Source organism: Arvicola amphibius, chromosome 15, assembly GCF_903992535.2.
Source record: "Arvicola amphibius chromosome 15, mArvAmp1.2, whole genome shotgun sequence".
NCBI classification, from domain to species: Eukaryota; Metazoa; Chordata; class Mammalia; order Rodentia; family Cricetidae; genus Arvicola; species Arvicola amphibius.
Window position 1 is genome coordinate 51637741 of NC_052061.1, and position 18763 is coordinate 51656503.

The 18763-nt window shown below is 50.7% G+C and overlaps 2 protein-coding genes across 3 annotated transcripts in view; one reads left to right on the forward strand and one right to left on the reverse strand.

Moving 5' to 3' along the window:
* Positions 1 to 18763, reverse strand: part of Pcnx2 (pecanex 2) — a 140432-nt gene that overhangs the window by 10773 nt on the left and 110896 nt on the right. The window contains exons 25-29 of one of the 2 annotated variants that reach the window (XM_038312855.1): positions 16977 to 17188; positions 9968 to 10221; positions 8155 to 8388; positions 6610 to 6722; positions 985 to 1129 (exon numbers count right to left, since the gene is read on the reverse strand). In XM_038312855.1, the coding sequence (XP_038168783.1) occupies positions 985 to 1129; positions 6610 to 6722; positions 8155 to 8388; positions 9968 to 10221; positions 16977 to 17188 (958 nt within the window). Of the gene's footprint in view, positions 1 to 984; positions 1130 to 6609; positions 6732 to 8154; positions 8389 to 9967; positions 10222 to 16976; positions 17193 to 18763 lie in introns of both variants that reach the window. The other variant, XM_038312854.1, reaches the window with a different exon arrangement.
* Positions 13673 to 14457, forward strand: LOC119802022 (DNA-directed RNA polymerases I, II, and III subunit RPABC3). Its single transcript, XM_038312856.1, has one exon. It carries the CDS (start codon positions 13805 to 13807, stop codon positions 14255 to 14257), a length of 453 nt encoding a protein of 150 aa, XP_038168784.1. The 5' UTR covers positions 13673 to 13804; the 3' UTR covers positions 14258 to 14457.

Below are 18763 nucleotides of genomic sequence, written 5' to 3' on the forward strand. Positions count from 1 at the left end.
CCCACTGTTTCCAAAGCTAGTGTTGAATGATTTCTGAGGCTTTCCAGAAAAAAAGGAACCGGATTTTTTTTGGGGGGGGGAGGGAGGTTGTTTGTTGTTGTTGCTGTTTTGGTTTAGTTTGGTTTTGGTTTTTCGAGAAATGGTTTTTTTGTATAATAGTCCTAGCTGTTTTAGAACTTGCTTTGTAGACCAGGCTGGCCCCAAACTCACAGAGATCCGCCTGCTTTTGCCTCCCCAGTACCAGGATTAAAGGCGTGCGCCCCCACCACCAGCTCAAAGACTGTATTGTTATTACTTCATTTTTGTGGCTTTCTTTTTGAGACAAGGTCTCATTCTGTAGCTGAGGTTGACATAGAATAATTTACCATTCTAATTAGTATTTGAACATGTCATATATATCAGAAGGAGATGGAGTCTGCGTTATTGACTTTCTCCTTCCATGTGTTCAGTGTGTGTGACTGCATATGTAGAGGACAGAGGGCCACCTTAGGTGTCCTCCTTGGTCGCTAGCCACATTCTTTTGGTTGTTGTTTTGAGATAGGGTCTTTCATTGATCCTAGTGGTCACCAGCTTGGCTAGATTGCTGGCTAGTGACGCCGCCCCGCAAGAGCCTCTTGTCTTCCTGTTTTCAGCACTGGGATTACAAGCAAACTAACACACCTAGATTTTCTCCCTGGCTTCCATGGTTCAGACTCATCCTCATGCCTGGATAGCAAGCCTGTTACTGACAGAGGCCTCTCCCAGGCCCACATTTCTTATTTTTCTTCTCACTTACAGGGGAGAATTCTCTATTTGAGCCTGTGGAGTAAGAGGATTTATGCCACACTTCTTGGCTGAGCTGATTCTAGGCCAGTGAGGAGACAGACAACCATGGAGTGGGGCTCCCTGGGGGGAGAATAGAGGAGGAGGCTGCTCACCTTACGGTGGGTGGGAAGTCGACTTAAGGGGGTAGACTTATCGTTCTTTCAAAAGTGGCTTTTTTACCTGGTGCAGCTTCAGGGACATCCGGACGGCTGGGACAACAACTTTGTGCAGCAGATCCATGTCGGCAAATACCCACTCGTCTCGAGCTGTGACCCGGAAGTCGCCTTTGAAGAGGGCATGCAGCCCGTACAGAAATGAATCCAGGCTGCAAAACAGTCACATTGCTGTGGGGTGCGCACAGAGCTCGTAATCCCTTCATCCCTCCAGCGTCTGCATCTCCTGGTTTAAGGATTACCTTCCTGGGGTTAGGGAGATGGCTCTGTTGGTCCACACAAGTGTGAAGACCTGAGTCCCAGCACCCCATTAAAAAGCCATGTATGGTGGTATGTGCTGGCAAGCCCAGTGCTGAGGAGGCAGAGTTAGGATTGGTCCCTGGTTCTAGCAGACCACCCAGTATAGCTTACCCAGTGAACTCTGGACCAATGAAAGATGCTCTCTCAAGTAAGATAGATGGTATCTGAGTAACAAACAGGGCATGTATGCCCACTTGCACATACACACACACAAACACACGCATTATCTTCCTGTATTTTGGACTGACCCGTGTGTGGAAAGGAAGATAATTCTGGATGTTTCCCAGAATTCCCCATGCCTGGCCCCACAGCGAGGCTGGTGCCTTGGTGTAAGGCCGCCTCCCATCACCATAGGAACCACTGACATAATCTCTGAGTGGGAAACAGAGATCCAGCCTGGAACAGGGCAAACACATATACCAGAAAGCAAGGGCAGCGGACTCACCCTCCCAAGCCACACTGGCTCTGCCACACATATCCCCCATCACCGGTATCTTACTTTTCTTCTTGAAATTTCAAGTCTGGGTTAAGCATAGTAGAAATTGGATTCTATCATAATATACAGAGAGGAAAAAATAGTCAAATGTCACCCAAGCACAGATTCTTAGATTATCAGAGCACAACTATCTCCTCTGCCACCTTTTCTTCGTGACTCGAGAAGCAGCCATGTGGCAAAGGCCAAGGTCGGTGGCTAATCACTCTGCCAGGGTTGTTCGGGCTTTCATATCATTTTAGTTAAGGTTTCTATTGCTGTGAAGAGACACCATGACCACAGCAGCTCTTATAAAGAAAACATTTAATTGGGGCTGGCTTACAGTTTCAGAGGGTCAGTCCGTTATCTTTGTGGCAGGACATGGCAGTGTGTAGGCAGACATGGTGCCGGAGAAGGAGTTGAGAGTTTTACATCTTGCAGGCAACAGGAAGTGGTCTGTTTCACTCGGCATGGCTTGAGCATATATAAGCTCGCAAAGCCCGCCTCCACAGTGACACTTCCTCCAGCGAGGCCACACCCACTCCAACAAGGCCACGCCTCCTAAGTGCTCCTCCCTTTGGGGGCCATTTTCTTTCAAACCACTACACATGTCCTGCTTTGTTTTCCTGCTGTGCTCCATCCCTGTCTGTGTCACTGTCTCTGAGTGTCACCTGAGTGAAGGACAGGGTATCACAGCAGGCCGGGGCCTTTCTGAGTGAACACAATGAGTGGGCTCAGGAAAACAATGTATTCTGTATTCTGGGGACAGGAAGGAAACATAGTCCTTCTCTCCCTCACCCTTATTCTTCCACTGTGCCCTCTCATGGTGACCTCTAATGCCCCCCAGATGCAGGGCTGAGGCAAACATGGCAACCGGCACTTTGGGCAGGGCTGGCCTGGGACAGGAGGCATAGGACACACATTGAGAAGACTTTGGTCTCAATGCTGTGCACTGGACCTATGCATCAGAGATGCACGGCCACCGCGTGCTGCCACGGAACCTTGGTGTGGTGTGTGCCTCCTCCGTTGACTTCCATCCCCGACTTCCTTTAGGAAGACTCAGAGGCTTTGCACTGGAACAAACAGGAGAAACAGGAGCTGCCAGGGCCTTCTCTGATGGAGGAGCCTAGAACCTTCTGAAAAGGGATTGAGGAGTAACCTTTCCCAAAGGGCTATCTGCTTGCAGAACAAACACGCCCAAGGGGCTAAGAGATGCAGCCAGCTCCTGGGAGGCAAAGAGGCCACTGGAGCCGAGCAGAACTGCAGGCAGGTGGGTGCCATGGTCAGAGGCTTCCCTACCCAAGTAATGCTGCCATCTGCTCTCCAGGGGTACCACATCTGAGGGTACCCCATGCTGGAAAGGCGCTAACCATGAAAACAGAGAGGAGCTGCTTAGCCATGCTTAGCGTGAGCGCTGGAAGGTGTGGGGGACATCACACTGCACACTCAATATAAGTCGAAATGCTCTTTTAGATGTGGGACCAGGATAGGACAAGACTTGAGGGTTCACCCAGACCCCCCAGGTAACACCCACAGATTCAAGAGCCTCAGCCTGCTACTTGCTCAGTCACAGACCATTACTCCCCCTTACTCAGACACCCAGGCTCCCATCTCAGGGCTCAGCAGGCTTCTCTGGGTTGTCGATTCTCTTTTCAGAGAAAATGACACACTGCCGTGCTTACAGGTGTTTGATTAAAGTGACCCTCCATATGAACCAGAGCCGATTGGGAATCCCTCCAGCACAGGGAATCCCCCCTTGACCTCACGCAGTAAAGAGTTCTACCGGGAGGTGTTTCATAACTGGCTTTTCCCATGGGGGGCATAAGGAGGAAGAAGGTCTCCAGCAAGCAGCCTGGAGTAAAGCAGGAGTAAAGGGGAACAAGGGGCTTGGAAACCTCTAGAATGCCTGCAGTGCATTTGGATTAGGAGCGTCACTGGGGTTTGTCCTCTTGTGCCTCTGTTGAGAAGCCAGTGTAGTCATAGACAGTTGTGATCCCTGAACTAGGAGGGAGAGATAGGTGGATCCCTGGGGCTTGCTGGGCAACCAGCCAGCCTAGCACACAGGGAGAAGCCCAGTCACAAAGGTGGCTTGTACCTGGAGAAGGACAGTCAAAGTTGTTCCCTGGCTTCCACACACATGGCACTCAACAGGCACAGGAATGACGCAAACATTGACTGGACTGAGAAATGACAGCCTCCTACCCAGCTGGATCTGGGCTGTCACTGCTGTGAGAGAATGGCTCACAGCACAGTCAGGGTTGTCTGTCTCGGAGACCAAGCCCCATCCGAAGCCCACGAAGGAGGCGGGCAAGACAGGCAGTCTCATCACAGAGCCAGGATGCTGGGGAATCAGGAGAGAGGGAGGGAGGGAGGGAGGGAGGGAGGGAGGGAGGGAGGGAGGGAAGGAGGGAGGGAGAGGAAGAAGAAGAAAGAGGAGGAGGAGGAGGAGGAAGGGAGGGAGGGAGGAAGGGGGAGAAGGAGGATAGCTGTGTCCAGGCTCCAGGCAGGGACAGCAGGAACGACACATCTGGCTCTGACCCCACCCCTTCCTGCTACTTTGCTCCTCTTCCTCTGGGACCAGCTCTGCCATGCCCTCTGCATCATGATGAATTTGGAGCCATGAGCCAAGACAAACCATTCCCTCTTTGAACTTAACTTGCTCTCCCAGGCGTTCTGATCTTAGTGACGAGAGCAAAAACTAAGGCCATCTCCGGCCGACCTGGCTTTGGGGAAACAACTGTGTCTCAGGGACAGTTTCTGCAGGACTGACCCATCAGGGTCTGCCCAGCACAGACTGACTTGTTCCACTGCCACCCTTCACACTGTGACATCCGGGCTTTGCAAGAGCAGTGCAGCTACTGAGGGGGCTGACAATGAGGTGACTCACTGCTGTGTCCTCTGACCTAACTCATCAGTCACAGAGATACCCAGTGCTCAAGATGCCAGCTCCAGGACCCTAGTGAGCTCTCTTCCCATGTGCCTCATTCCCCTCTGGGGCAGCCACAGACAAGACATTGGCTTTGCTGTCATGGTCACCTCCTTGACACACCAGTTCACCAAACACAGTGGGCCAGGTGACCAGTGCCACTTCATGGGCATTTAGATCACAATCATCAGACAAAACAACCAAAACCAATCAACCAATCAAACAAAAAAGCCCAGCACGGTTCCTGAGCACAGTCCCTGACCCTGACCAGCCTGACCTTATTTCATCTGTGCCTTTCCATGGTGGCTTTCAACTACTGCCATAGGGACGGGCTAGAGCCCGGTGTGATCAAAAATCGAAATATTCCCTTGGGGGAGCCCAGCTTGTTCCTAGGTGGTGAAGAACACCCAGAATGCCCTGCTGTTCCTTCAGGGCAGGGACCTCCCTGCGAGTGAAGGGATCCAGAAACTCTACTCCCCCCACCCCCTGTCTCTGCCTCCCAGCAATGGGATGTCAGGTATGCATGACAGCATACCCAGGTTCTGAAGTGGGTAAGAGGATCTGAACTCAGGTCCTCGTGCTGTGTGAGCACTTTGTCCTAAACCATCTTCCCAGACCTTGTTTCTTCATTGTGAGTTAGAGAGCTACTGACAGGTCGGGGACAATTCCCAGTCAATGCCTCTGTCAGCATTCATGTTGTCCTGTGGGCCTGCTGGCTGAAGCTGAGGGATGCAGGTGTGCCCTAGTGGCCCAGACACTGAGGGTGCATGGTGGGAACCATGCCAGTGGTCAGAAGAAAACATGGTGCCACTCCAAAAGCTACAACATTCCTAAGCTCGGACTCCACTTGAGCCATCACACAGCTAATGCCCAGGCATCTTCTGGCACCACAGTTCAGCACAGGACAGAGCAACACAGAAGCTAAACAGGCGGGAGGAAACGGTAGACACTGGACTAGCTGAGCAACTCCGGGGCTCACGCTTCCTCGCCTTCCTGCCCTCCTCATTTTCCTCTAGTGCTGGGAATCCAACCAGAGTTGGATACATGCCAGGCAAATACTTGACCATGAACTCTACCCATGGCCCCATATTCCCCCTGTCTTTTAAACTCAAATGTTCCCTCATGCACCAAGATTCTCATTTTAGCTGACAGTCCACTTTGATCCCTGCAAGTCAGGAGCTTGCATCCAGCCTCCCCCCCCCCACCAGTTTCTCTAGTGCTGAGTACCAAAGATGAAGCCACACAATAGCCACTGATGCCCTGTGACTGGGGGTGGTGGTGGATGTCCCCAGTTAGAGCATCTTAGCTGGAAAAGAGGGACAGCAGGGCCCAGGCACAGCTTGTCTGTGACAGATCCTGCTCAGGGGACAAAGGGCGAAAGGGGGTCTGGGAAAAATGATAAGGATGAACCTTTCCCAAATATCAACTTTGCTAGGTACCAGGCAAGCATCCGTAAGGAGGCTTGCAACCATTTTATTTGAATATAGGGTGTCACATAGTTCAGGCTGCCCTTGAACTCACTATGTAGCAGAGGATGACCTTGAACTTCTGATCTTCTGCCTCTACCTCCACACTGCAGGAATTACAGGTATATGTCACCATGCATGGCTTATGCAGTGTTGGGGGCTGAACCCAGGGCTTCAGGCACACTAAGTAAACCTTTTATCTTAGCCCAACCCTTACAACCTAGGAGGTCTGAGACCTGGGACCCCTGGGTTCCAACCCCCCATAGGAATATTTCCAAATGCAACAGTCTAAAGTTCGCAATGACCAGAAACATTCTGCAGACTCAACCTGATTTCCCAAGGAAAGATTCATCTCAAAGGCTTGCAAACAGGCCAGGTTGAAATAAAGAAAATGACTGACAGAATCCATCAAACACAAACCCCAGGCACCTGCACAAGCCTAAAATATCCCGGCTGTCTCTCTGGTACCTCATAGCCATATTGTGTGCAGCTGTTCCCAGAGCTCGCCTTCCCAGAATGCACAGGGCAAAGGAAAGTGTCACCAGAGGTGAGTCTTCATCACTGTCCACAGGGTCCAGGGCCTTGGAGAGCTGAAAGAACAAGGATGCGAAGCCAGCTGTCACCCAGGCTCTCACGTGTGTGGCTTCAGCAGGCTTGCAGGCAGACACTGTAGCTAACTGGGCACCTCTGAAGTGACCCCGGAGAGGGGAGTCTGTTGCTGCCCAAGGCAGTCTCTCCCGTGGTTGGACATGGGAAGACACACACGGGGAAAGACACACATGGGGAAGGACACACATGGGGAAAGACACACAAGGGGAAAGACACACACGGGGAAAGACACACATAGGGAAATCACATACCACTTTCTTCTCTCAATGCTGCCATGACATTTCTAACAAGAAGCAATTTAAGGAAGAAGGGCGTTATTCTGGCCCACAGAAGAGGCAAAGTCCCTCATGGTAGGGAAGGCATGGGGGCAAGGAGGGGAGGGTGGCTGGTCATGTGTGTAGTCAGGAAGCAGAACCTGAACAGGACATAGAGCTAGGCCATAAAGCCTCAAAGCCGATGTGGTGGTTTGGGTAAGAATGGCCCCTATAGGTCCATATATTTGAATGCTAAGTCACCAGAGAGTGGCGTTACTTGAGAAGGACTAGGAGGCATGGCCTTGTTGGAGGAAGTGAGTGGCTGAAGGTGACTTTGAGGTTTTAAAAGCCAAACCTGGACCAGTTTCTGTCCCTCTGCCAATGGATCAGGATGTAGAACTCTCAGCTGTCTGTCTATACAAAGTCTGCCTGTGTACCCCCATGCCCTCTACCACTGTAAGTAAAGTGGAACGTGATTGGGCGAGGTGCCTGACGCTGACCTCTGACCTCCACGTGCCTGTGCCCACTCACAGGCACCAAATAAAGTAAAATTATAACAGTTTGGTTTTATTGGTGGTGCTGAGTATTAAAGCCCTCCAAACACAAATTTATTCAATTTAATTTATTTGTGTGTGTGTGTGTGTGTGTACCCATAGTCACGAATTCCACATGATTCTTTTGAGATAGGGTATCTCACTAAACCTGGAACTCACTGGTTTGGTGCTGGGCTGGTGGTCAATAAGTCCCCAGCAATCCTCCTGTCTCAGCACTCCCTCACTAGCACTAGGGTTTCTGACATGGGTCACACACACCACACACACACACACACACACACACACACACACACAATGCAATTTTAAATGAGGAAGTTTCCAGCGTCTTGATGCTTACTCTAGCGACTGAAACTATACTGACCCTGGCCCCGTTTATAGGGACGGATACTTCAAAGTTCTGTCACTGGAGACAAAACCCATTATCTCCCAATTAAGTACTAAACATTTACTCGCTTGAGCACTGAATGTTTGTTAAAAAATATTTTTTCACCTCTATTTTCTTATTATCTACCTTGGAATACAGTAAGAGAGAGGAGGTTACGGACCCTTGCTGTGTAGGCTCGTCCTTCGCAGCTCAGCCCCAGCTCCCCTCCTACCTCCTGTCTTTTCCCTGCGCAGTACTGAATCCACCCCAGGAAGACGGTGCAGTAACTCGCCCGTGTGATGCCCTGGAGACATGGGACGTAGTCATCGTCGATGTTGATGTTAAACATTGCAAGGTCACGCTCGATGTGGTGCCACTTGGCGAAGGGCTGGAGGGACTTCAGCAGGGGTTCGTTCTTGACCCATGAGAGGAGTTTGGGGGAGGTGACCATGTAGTATATTATGCTCTGCAGAAAGCAAGTGAGATTGTGAGATCTCATAGCCAGTCGGCAGCCAGGAAGACCTCATTGCTTTGATTTATCAGGCCTCAGTAAGGAGGGTCTAGAAAGATGGCTCAGAGGCTAAGGGGAGACATCTTTGTCTCCATCAAAGACAGCTTTGGCTGCAGGAGTCTGAGGTCTCTGATGGGTACCTTTTGGCTATCAGCACAGTGTAGAGAGCATGAGGTCCTTTTGCTCACAGATAATCACTAGGGAAACCAGGAATGTTAAACACACAGGGTGGCCTCTTCAAAAGAACACATATACAGCCAGTCTGCCCACATGACTCGGAATGATGCGGCTAATAGCCTGGGGACTTCTGTGTTATCTGTAGGGCCAGAGCACACCTAAATCCCCCAGACTCTTCCTCCCTAGACCCTCATCTTGAGCATTGTTTCTCAGTCAATAGAACCCATCTTTATGGAAGAGGTCATATGGACTTTGAAAAAAGTTTCAATGTTACCATGTAGCAAGCTTTGCTGTACATAGAGGATTGAGTTAATTATCACCAGGACATTTTTTCCCCAAAATTATGCTGTTTAAACATGCCTAAAATAAATGGCCTGGGGCCAGACTCTAGAAGTTGGAACTAACACTGGCTACTGAGTCCTGTTGAATAAATTTCCTTCTTGCCTCACACAGATCAACAGTCCTGGCCCTGGTGGTTGCAGAGAACCCCACAGGACAGCACTAAATTGTGGAGCCCTCAGTAGGCTTGTTACCATGCATTGCCTTCCCCCAGCATAGGATCCCTCATAAGGGTTTCCTCTGTCCTCTCCTGTCCTTCTGGTCCCTTTTCCTTAGAACACAACTCAGCCCAGACCAGCACTTGGTACCCTGAGCCAGAAACACATTTTTCTTCACAGGGCATCCAGCTGCACACTTTTTTCTTGTCTTTTTCCTTTCTCCTTTCCTTTTCCTCCCTTCCTCTTCTCTTTCCTTGTCTCTTTCTCCCTCCTCTCTGTTGTTTTTTTAAAATCATTTTTCTTCCTAACTTTGGATTGAATGTTGAAACAAGGTCTTTCGTAGGATGGTTTGGAACTCTATATAACATTGAACTTCTGCCCCTCCTTCCTCCTCCTCCTGAGACTGGGACTTATAGATGTACACTAACCGCGACACGAGGTTGTATGCAGTGCTGGGGATTGAACCCAGGACTCTGTGCATGCCAGGCAAGCACTCTGCTGCCTGAGCTACATCTCCAATCCAAACTCTGGTTCTCAACTGGACCATCTGCACAGCAGCTAATAATGTAATCTGTAACCCTAACACGGACCTGCTGATGCACCCTGGACATTTAAATTGGCCATCACAACAAGCACCCGAAATGGACAGACAGTCAAGGTTGTAGCCAGCCTGCTGTGCCCAGGCTTAGTCTAACACAAAGCCCTGCTGTGTTTTTCAAGAAAAAGGTCCCCAAGCCTGACTGGGAAGCTGGAAAAAACCCTGTCAGGCCACTTTGTGTAGAGATTTTCAGGAACCCTGCCTTTCGCACCCTCTCCCCACTTCCTAGTCGCCACCCCTAGTGTTGGGAAGCACAACACACCTTGACATAGTAGCGGACGAGCACCCTGCGGAGGTCAAACACCTGCAGCATGGTGGCTGCGTTGTTGTCCATGATGCGATAGCCCTCCAGGATGTACTGTGTGCGCGTGATCTCCCAGGTGAGCCAGCGCAGGTGGAAGGCGGCGTTGCAGGACAGCAGGTGTGGCAGGTGGCCAGGCTTGCAGCAGCAGCAGCCTCTGTCATCCTCATCACCTTCCATGATGGCCTCCACCTCCCTCTGCTGGCAGTAGGTTCCTGGCCAAGGACACAAGAGGCATTAGGTCACGCAGAGGTCAGAGGAGGGTGTCAAGTGATCTGGAACTAGAGTTATAGACAGGTGAACTGCCATGTGTGTTGAAAATCAAACCCGGTTCCTCTAATCAAACCTGGTTCCTCTGGAAGGGCAGCCATTGCTCTTAGTCACCAAGCCCTCTTTGTAATCCTGTGAGGCGTCTCTGAAGGTGCTAGGAGGTGCTGGAGTCAAGTATGTGTTCTTCATTTTAAAGCAGGCCTACTAAACAGCTGTGAATAACTTTTGGGGTGTGTGCCTATATGAAAGGTGTGTGTGTGTGTGTGTGTGTGTGTGTGTGTGTGTGTGTGTGTGTGTAGGTAGGGAGGTAGGTAGATACACAGGCAAGAGTTTACCCTGGGGGAGGGTCATTTCTCAGGAGCCCTCTGCCTTGTTGTTTTGAGACGGTCTCTCCATGGATGGGAGCTCAGTAAGTCGGCTAGGTCAGCTCTGCCTCCCCGGAACTGGAGCTCAAGCCTCTAATCCCAATGTTCAAATGCAGGAACAGTACAATCCCTGGAGCTTGCTGGCCAGCAAGACTAGCCAAGTCACTGAGCTCCTGCTTCAGTGAGAGGCTTTGTCTCAACAATAATAAAAAAGAATGGAGTGGCAAGACACTGTAGAAAACGCCCGACAGCAACCTCTGGCCTCCACAAATGTGTGCAAAAACACACAGAAACGTCATACACAGAGATGCACACACCACACACACACACACACACACACACACACACACACACACACACCCCTAAAGAGTAGAACTAATCAAAGCCTCCAGGCACACCAGGCAGCACAGTGCACGGCAAATGTTGAAATGTGTAATTCTGTAATCATCTCTGGGAGTAAGACCTCCTGACTTCCTCTCTGTTTACAGGCCGGAACAACAACACAACCAACCGGACTCAGAGGAGGGGGTCTTTCTAGGTCCTGGGTCATTCAGAACGGCCTCCTCCTCCTCACACAGCCTTCCTGAGGCAGATGCTAAGGGGGCAGAGACTCTGCTAGTGCTCACGGGACACAGCCTGCTCACCTAGACCTGCCACATACACCGACATGCCTTGGGCTCCTCCAGTTAGAAGTGAAGGGAACTATGTGTGCTAGCATTCGTGGGAGACAGCGCTCTACTTTATGGAGTCCGGAACTCGGAGTCAACAGACCACGCAAGCTGCACAGACATAAAACCCAGAGGCATGACGAAGTGGTGCTGTCGCCAGGAGGAAGAAAACTGCGGAGCTTGAGATTAGTGGGAGAGCTGCGTGTATCTGCCAGTTAAGATAAAGATCCGGGTTGGGTTTGCTTTGGATAAGATTAGGCTACGCGGATGTATCCACACGTCCCCATGGGCCAGTGATTATGGGGGTCAGCCAAACCGCGAGAACACTGATAACATCTCCCTCAGACAGGAGCATAAATCTTGCTTTTTCATATTCCCCCGCTCCAAGGGGAGTGGGTGGCTTCACCCTAATAATTGCCTGTGCTTTCTGTGTCTCTTCTGCGAGGTCCATCAAGATGCTGAGGAGTGGCCTGCAGGGTGGGGCCACATTAAAGTTTGAAGGAATTCTGAGAAAATGGGATTTAAAAACTTAACATCAAATAGACTTTTAAAACGTTTAGACATTTTTTCAGTCTTATTTAACTTCCCTCTCTCCTCTTCTTTCTTTCCCTTCTCTCTTTTCTCCATTCCTTCCCTCCTCCTCTTCCTCCTCCTCTCCTCTCTCCACTCCCCCTCCTCCCTTCTCCTCTCCTGTCTCCACTCCCTTCTCTCCTCTCCTTCCTCCTCCTCCTCCCCTTTCTCCTCCTCTCCTCTCTCCACCCCTTCTTTCCTCCTCCCTTCCTGGTGCTCTTCGTGTTCTCTTTTTTCCTCACCCTTCCTCCCTCCTTCCTTCCTTTCTGTCCCTTCCTCCATTCCTTTCCTGCCTCCCCTCCCTCTTCTTCCTTTCTCTCTCCTCCCCTCCCGTCCCCCATGTCCTCCTTTCCTTCCTTCCTTCCTTCCTTCCTTCCTTCCTTCCTTCCTTCCTTCCTTCCTTCCTTCCTTCGTCTCTCCTTCCCTCTTCTGGTCATAGTCACTGCAACACCCCTAGACATAGTTTACCAAAACCTGCTTCCCTCTAAATAGCAGCCCAGAGCATCCCAGCCTCAGGGACCACCTTCTTCTCCTCTAGTATTTCAGCTCCCCAGGTCATTGGTCGCTGGGCTCACAGTTCCTTGACACTATCACTGGGGTCCTGCTTCCTATCTCCTCACTTGTTTGCTTTCCTCCTTTCCTAGCCTGACCGAGCACTGTCATCTCTGTCACACCTTTGCTTCCTGTTCTTGGCTTCCTCTGTGACTCTCCCGTGGTTAGCCCCCATCCCGTCCTTCCACGTTCACACTCAGAGAGCCAGTGCGGCGTAGGGAAGATCACGCCATCATCTTAACATGCTTGTTTAGAAGTGTCACGTTTTTCATGCATTCCAAAACCCATACCCGATTCCCTACTCAGCTCATCCATCTGGTGTCAACTCCTGTAACAGCGGTGGGCTAGTGCATCAAGGCCCTGGGGCAGAAGCTGAGGCCCTCTAAAGCCACGTCACCGGGATGTCCACTGAAGATCCTGATATGAAAGTAGATTGGTTTTTTTTGTGTGTGTGTGTGAGGAAGGCGGTGTGGAGCTGTCAGAAGGCTATGTGGGAGACAACTACCGAGTGCCTGGGAACCAAGTAAACGCTGTGGCAGAGATTTCCAGCGAGTGCCCCACAGTCAGACAGAGAGCCACATGGGTGCCCAGCTGCACCCTGACCTAGTGGTGAGCTCAGGGCCCTTCTTCTCCCTTGCTTTTCTTTTGGAGTTAGTTAGGGGGTTGGGAGGAAGGACGATGCCTCTCCTGAGGGTAGCTATCACCTTCAAGGTGCTCTCTCCTGAGCCTGAGCCCACAGGCATCTTATAAAAAAGACCAACCCCCTGCGTTGGCTCTTTGTTTCTATCTCTCACCTCCAGACATTATCATTGGATCTGCAGCCGTCTGGTACCCACTGGCACACGCTTTGTTTACGACTCTGACTTGGACTTTCAGCTGATATTAATCTGTCAACTCTTGAATTGTTAATTACCTTAAAGGACACACCTCACGGGGTCTTTTAAGGTGACTCTGTATGCATGTTTACCCTCTCCTCAGAAATGGCTAAGCCACCTGTCCAGGTCACCTGAACAAGCGATCACAGAAGGATGGGAACTCCAACAAGAGCTCTACTTGCTTTCCAGGTGGTCTCACCACTTCTATAGGGACCATGAGACACAGAAGGAAGTGGCCCATTCTGTGCTCAAACCTGGCCTGTAACCACCTCCCCTGCACGCTTCCCCTTGCTGCCACGCTCCACACTGACACTCGAGGTGACCTTGAAAGCAGTACATAAAGAAGCATTGGCTGAGCCTGTGCGCATGCGCCCCCTGTCCGGTGGCCGCTTTTGGGGCGGTCCTCTGTCCTGTCTTCTTTTCTCCACGTGAGGGGGTGCGCGAATTCCCAGTGGTGGCCTCGCGCTCCGCACCTCTGCGGCTCTCGTGCCCCTTACGATGGCGGGCATCCTGTTCGAGGATATTTTTGATGTGAAAGACATTGACCCAGAAGGCAAGAAGTTTGACCGAGTGTCTCGGCTGCACTGTGAGAGTGAGTCTTTCAAGATGGACCTCATCTTAGATGTAAACATTCAGATTTACCCCGTGGACTTGGGTGACAAGTTTCGGTTGGTCATAGCTAGTACTTTGTATGAAGATGGTACCTTGGATGATGGCGAATACAACCCCACAGATGACAGGCCTTCCAGAGCCGACCAGTTTGAGTATGTAATGTATGGGAAAGTGTACAGGATTGAGGGGGACGAGACCTCAACCGAAGCAGCGACACGTCTCTCTGCATATGTGTCCTATGGGGGCCTGCTCATGAGACTTCAGGGTGATGCCAACAACCTACATGGATTTGAGGTGGATTCCAGAGTGTATCTGCTGATGAAGAAGCTGGCGTTCTGAACCTCGTGGGAAACCAGCCTTGCTGCTTCGTCACTCAAGTCGTGGATGTTGTTCAACCCTGAGTAGAAGCTGGCCGTGTTCGCCTTCAAAAGGGACTGGGCTCTGTGTCCACTGTGGGTGCGTCTTCAGTCTGTCTGAATTCGGTGGAAAACTCACTTGTTTGTGAAAGGCCAAGTGGGAGAGCTTAGCACAAATCTCAAGTTGTGTGTGTGTGTGTGTGTTTGTTTGTTTTTTATTAAAGTTTACTTTCTCAAAAAAAAAAAAAAAAGAAAGAAAGAAAGAAGCATTGGCTGGGACACATGGCGATGTTGAAAGGAGTGGCTCTGTGTCCTGCTACCTCTACATCTGCAAAGGAAAAGCACACTGTGTCACGGGCTCAGCGCACAGCTGTATCGTTAGAGCACTGGCCTTTCTTCAACAGCTATGCCCACCATTTAAGCCTCAGCAACCATGTCCCACTAGGAGAAATGAAAAAGCCAGATACCCTCTGACCCAGAGACATGCGGGCATCTTTGACTTTGGTGCTCTGATCTGCTTAGCTAGACTCAGACTGAACTGATAACACAGAGAGGCCAGTGATGGGTGCATGTAGGAGAGGCCGTGGTAGAAGCTGTATATCTGCTCTCAGGGGACAGCGGTATCCAAGGGTTCAAGCTCGGGGATCAGCGATGTGGGGGCAGCCTTGGGTCCACTGCAGAGATGAGGGTCCTTTGCAGCTGGCATGTGAGTTTATGGTTTATATAGTGTGTGTGTGCATGTGTGTGCATGTGTGTGTATTCATGTGTGTGGTATGTATGCCATGGGCAGGTATGGAAGTGCTCAAAGAAGGCAGAAAAGGGCATCAGACCCTCTGGGCCTGATGCTGAGCAGTAAAATCCAGGTTTTGGGAAGAGTATCAGCTGCTCTTAGCCATCGCTCCAGCCCCTGTTACGTGATTGTAGACTGAACTTGCCCAGCCACCCCAGGCCCTCCCACATTGCTCAGGAAGTCTTCATCCCTGGATGTATTTCCCATAAGCCCGTCTTCTCTTATGTTAAAATGGGTTGATTTCTGTGGCTTGATGCTCAGACCTCCTGTTAACTTGCTTCTCTTTCAGGGGGTTGGGGCTGGGGGGCGGGACAGAGGACTCTTGCCCATGACCTCTGGGGTAGATTTCTTTCTTCCTGAGAAAGTATAGCCCAGTGGTAGAGGACTTGCCTGGCATGAGTGCGGTTCTGAGTTTAATCACTAGCCATGAGAGAGGGAGGGAAGGAGGAAGGGAGGGAGAGAGTGAGAGAGCGAGCCAGAGCAAGCTGCGAATGTGCAAACCGCCCCCACTCCCTCTCCTGGCTTCCTCAGTAGAGTTCCAGAGAGAGACTGTGTCTGGGTTTTCACTGCCCCCAGGCCGTGCCCAGCTAGATTAAATTTGACCAAAATAAAACCTGCTCTTTCAGAAGACAGGGAATTCAGAAGAAAGGCAGAATGAAGAAAAAGAAACCTAGAACGCCACCCAAGAAGAAAACCAACCTCCGAGGGAATATTGTAATCAATGCTGCAACGAGAATAAACCCCACCACAGTCCTTTGGGGTCAACGTAGCTCTTCCTCATAGCTTGAATTCTATCAGGCTACGGGGCTTTTAAGTCTCCATGTTTAAAATCATGCTCAAACTAGGTCAGAGAAAATGTTCTATAGGAGAGCTGTGGGATGCGGGCAAGCTGGCTGCCATTTTTACCCTCAAGACATGACTTCTGTGCTAATCTTACAGCCAGGTGACATGCCCACTGTGGTTGACTGGAGGAAGACAAAGCCGTAAACTCCCAACCGACAGCCCCTCCCAGAAGCCTGCTGACGCAGTCCCAACCTTGGCCATGCTGGGAACCCCTTCTGTATTTTACCCTGTGAGGTTTCAGGAATCCAGTATGCTGTGGCAATGTTGAGCCCCAGCAAACCGTGCCTCTCACTCACCGTGACACAGGATGAGGAGATATGGTTAGTCTTTCTACCACCTGACTTTGAGCTATAACTAGAGCTATATTAATTACTTTTCTTGCTGTTGTGGTAAAATAACTCGGCTAAAGTGATTTAAGAAGGAGGTGTTCCCTGGGGCTCGTGGTTTAGGGGTTGCAGTCCAGTATGGCGGGGAAAAGACATCAGCAGGGATGGCTCCTGACTGTCAGGGCAGGAATGCTCCATCTGGGTGGATCAGACAGCCGAGAACAGACCAGAGGGCACTACTGTTTCCCCAGCTGACTGACCTGTGCTTGTCAGAATGTCTGCTCAAACAGGAGGGGCAGCCTTGATCCCATGCAACAGAACTGTCCCCAAGTCCTTCTTGGTGACGTCTTCAGAAGGTTTGTTCTGTTCATTTCTATTTGTGTGTGTGTGTGTGTGTGTGTGAGAGAGAGAGAGAGAGAGAGTGTGTGTGTGTGTGTGTGTCTGAGTGTGTGCATGAGAGTCCAGGTGCCCACAGAGGCCAAGCTGTATTGGAACCCCTGGAACGGGAGTCAGGTGCTTGTAAGCCTCCCCTCCTGGATGCTGGATTCAAATGCAGGCTTTTGCAAGAGTTGTACATGCTTTCAGTGAGTGAGTCATCTCCCCATCCCTGATGATGGTTTCCGAGCAGAGCTCTGCACTGTCCTCTACCTAACACCCCGAGTTCCAGCTTGCCATAACTGCACGGTCCTCTGCCTCACACCCTGAGTTCCAGCGCTGCACTCTGCAAGCACGGTGACCCCTACCTCGGAACTCTAGTCCTCGAAGTTGAAAGGTGACTAGACCGTTCCCAATCTCGATCAGGTGGACGAAGGCATTGAGGTCATCGGAAGCCAAAATGAAGCAGTCACCGGAGCTGTAGTTGCCCCAACGGCCAAGCACCAGGTCTCCACAGAGCGACTCCTGCAGGGTCCGTGTCAGGTGCTCATAGAAGATGGAGTTGAGATTGTTGTCATCGCTCCCTAAAGGCAGGCGGAAAGGAGAGTGGTGAGGGTTTTACCCAGAAGCAACACGACATTTTATGCTCAGATCCTGAAACAGAGAGCTGCCCTTTGAAAGTCGGAGTTTTCACATTCACAAAAGTACCTGCTTCCCATCTATTTTGGCGGATTATCCTGAGACCTCCTAGGCCGTCCCTCTAGACCCCACAGTAACTTCATACAGATGCGTTACTGTCTAAGTGCAAATTACTTATACAATCCTGTGTTAAACTCAGCTCAATACTCTGACCTTGGGGGCTGGCTGTGCCAGCTGTGCAAGAATGAGGACCCGAATTCATTCTCTAGGACACATATTTTTAAAAAGACAGCCATAGTGACAAGCACTTGTAATCCCAACACCAGGAAAGGAGAGAGAGAAGTGATCTCTAGAGCTCTCCGGCCGGACACCCTAGTCCATGGAGCTAGCTCCAGGCCAGTGATGGACCTCTATTCAAAACACAAGGTAGACGCTCCTGCGGAATGACACTCAAGGCTGACCTCTTGGCTCCACAAACACATGACACATCTGCATGGGCATGTGCACACACACACACACACACACACACACACACACACACACTTTTGAGCTCTAGGTCTGTACCTTAATTCTCTACCTAACATCTTTCTCAAATGCTCCACAGCTTCCATGCGTACAGAAAGGACTTTGGGGCTGTCTCAGTGTGCACAATCATGCGTAAAACAACCGCAAACCCAAATCAGCTTCTTATTGCTTTCCAGTAAGCACCTGGGCCTGGGCCCACCATTCCCACAGCAGCTGCCCATTTGTGTGCCCCCCAGCAGGGACTGAGAGTGTGAGTTCTAAACCCTGACCAAGGTGTGATTCTGTCAGGGGCTGCCCATTGGTTAAGATTTGACACTCAGCTGGGTGGATGGTGAGAGCCAGGGAAAAGGAAGAATGTTGGGAGGAGATGGAGCCAGGACGCCACACTTCCCAGTGGGAGGCCAGGGCTGAGTGTGGCTGTGGGGGGGCATTTTCTTGCCAGGTTCTGATGGCAGCTCTCCCTCTCTGGGGTGTCTCAAGATGAGAGCTACAAGCTTTTCAAGGAAAGACTGGACAAACTGGGAAATCCTTCTGGTAAATGCTTTGATTGAAGATCAAAGGACTGGTAAGACCAAAGAGAAACTCCAGGACCTTGTGTCCAAGAGAACGAACTGTGGTCCTCAGAAACCTCTGCAAAGCCAGGCAGACATGGCGTCTCCCTAGAGGAAAAACCTAGAAGCAAAATTCAAGACTTCTGTGTGTTGTCTACCAGAGAGGAGACAGTTCTATGAAGTAAAGCCTGCAGTCTGACCTAAGTGCCCCTAATCTGCACCCTTGGGACACAGAGTACAAGGCTGGCCTCAGCCTAGAGACATCTTATACAGGGAAGAGGACCAGGTTGTTGCTAGGAGACTCCCTGGGGGACAACTATCAGATACCGAGCAGCTGGCAGGGTGCTGGAGCTAAGCCGAGACATTGGCCAGCTGCTAAGACCGCTAAGACTGGCAGAGGAAACTGCTGGTAAAGTGTCGGCTCGCACTCCTCCATGTTC

Bases quoted from the DNA above. Each gene is read 5' to 3' on its own strand.
- LOC119802022 (XM_038312856.1), top strand. From the start codon at position 13,805: ATGGCGGGCATCCTGTTCGAGGATATTTTTGATGTGAAAGACATTGAC.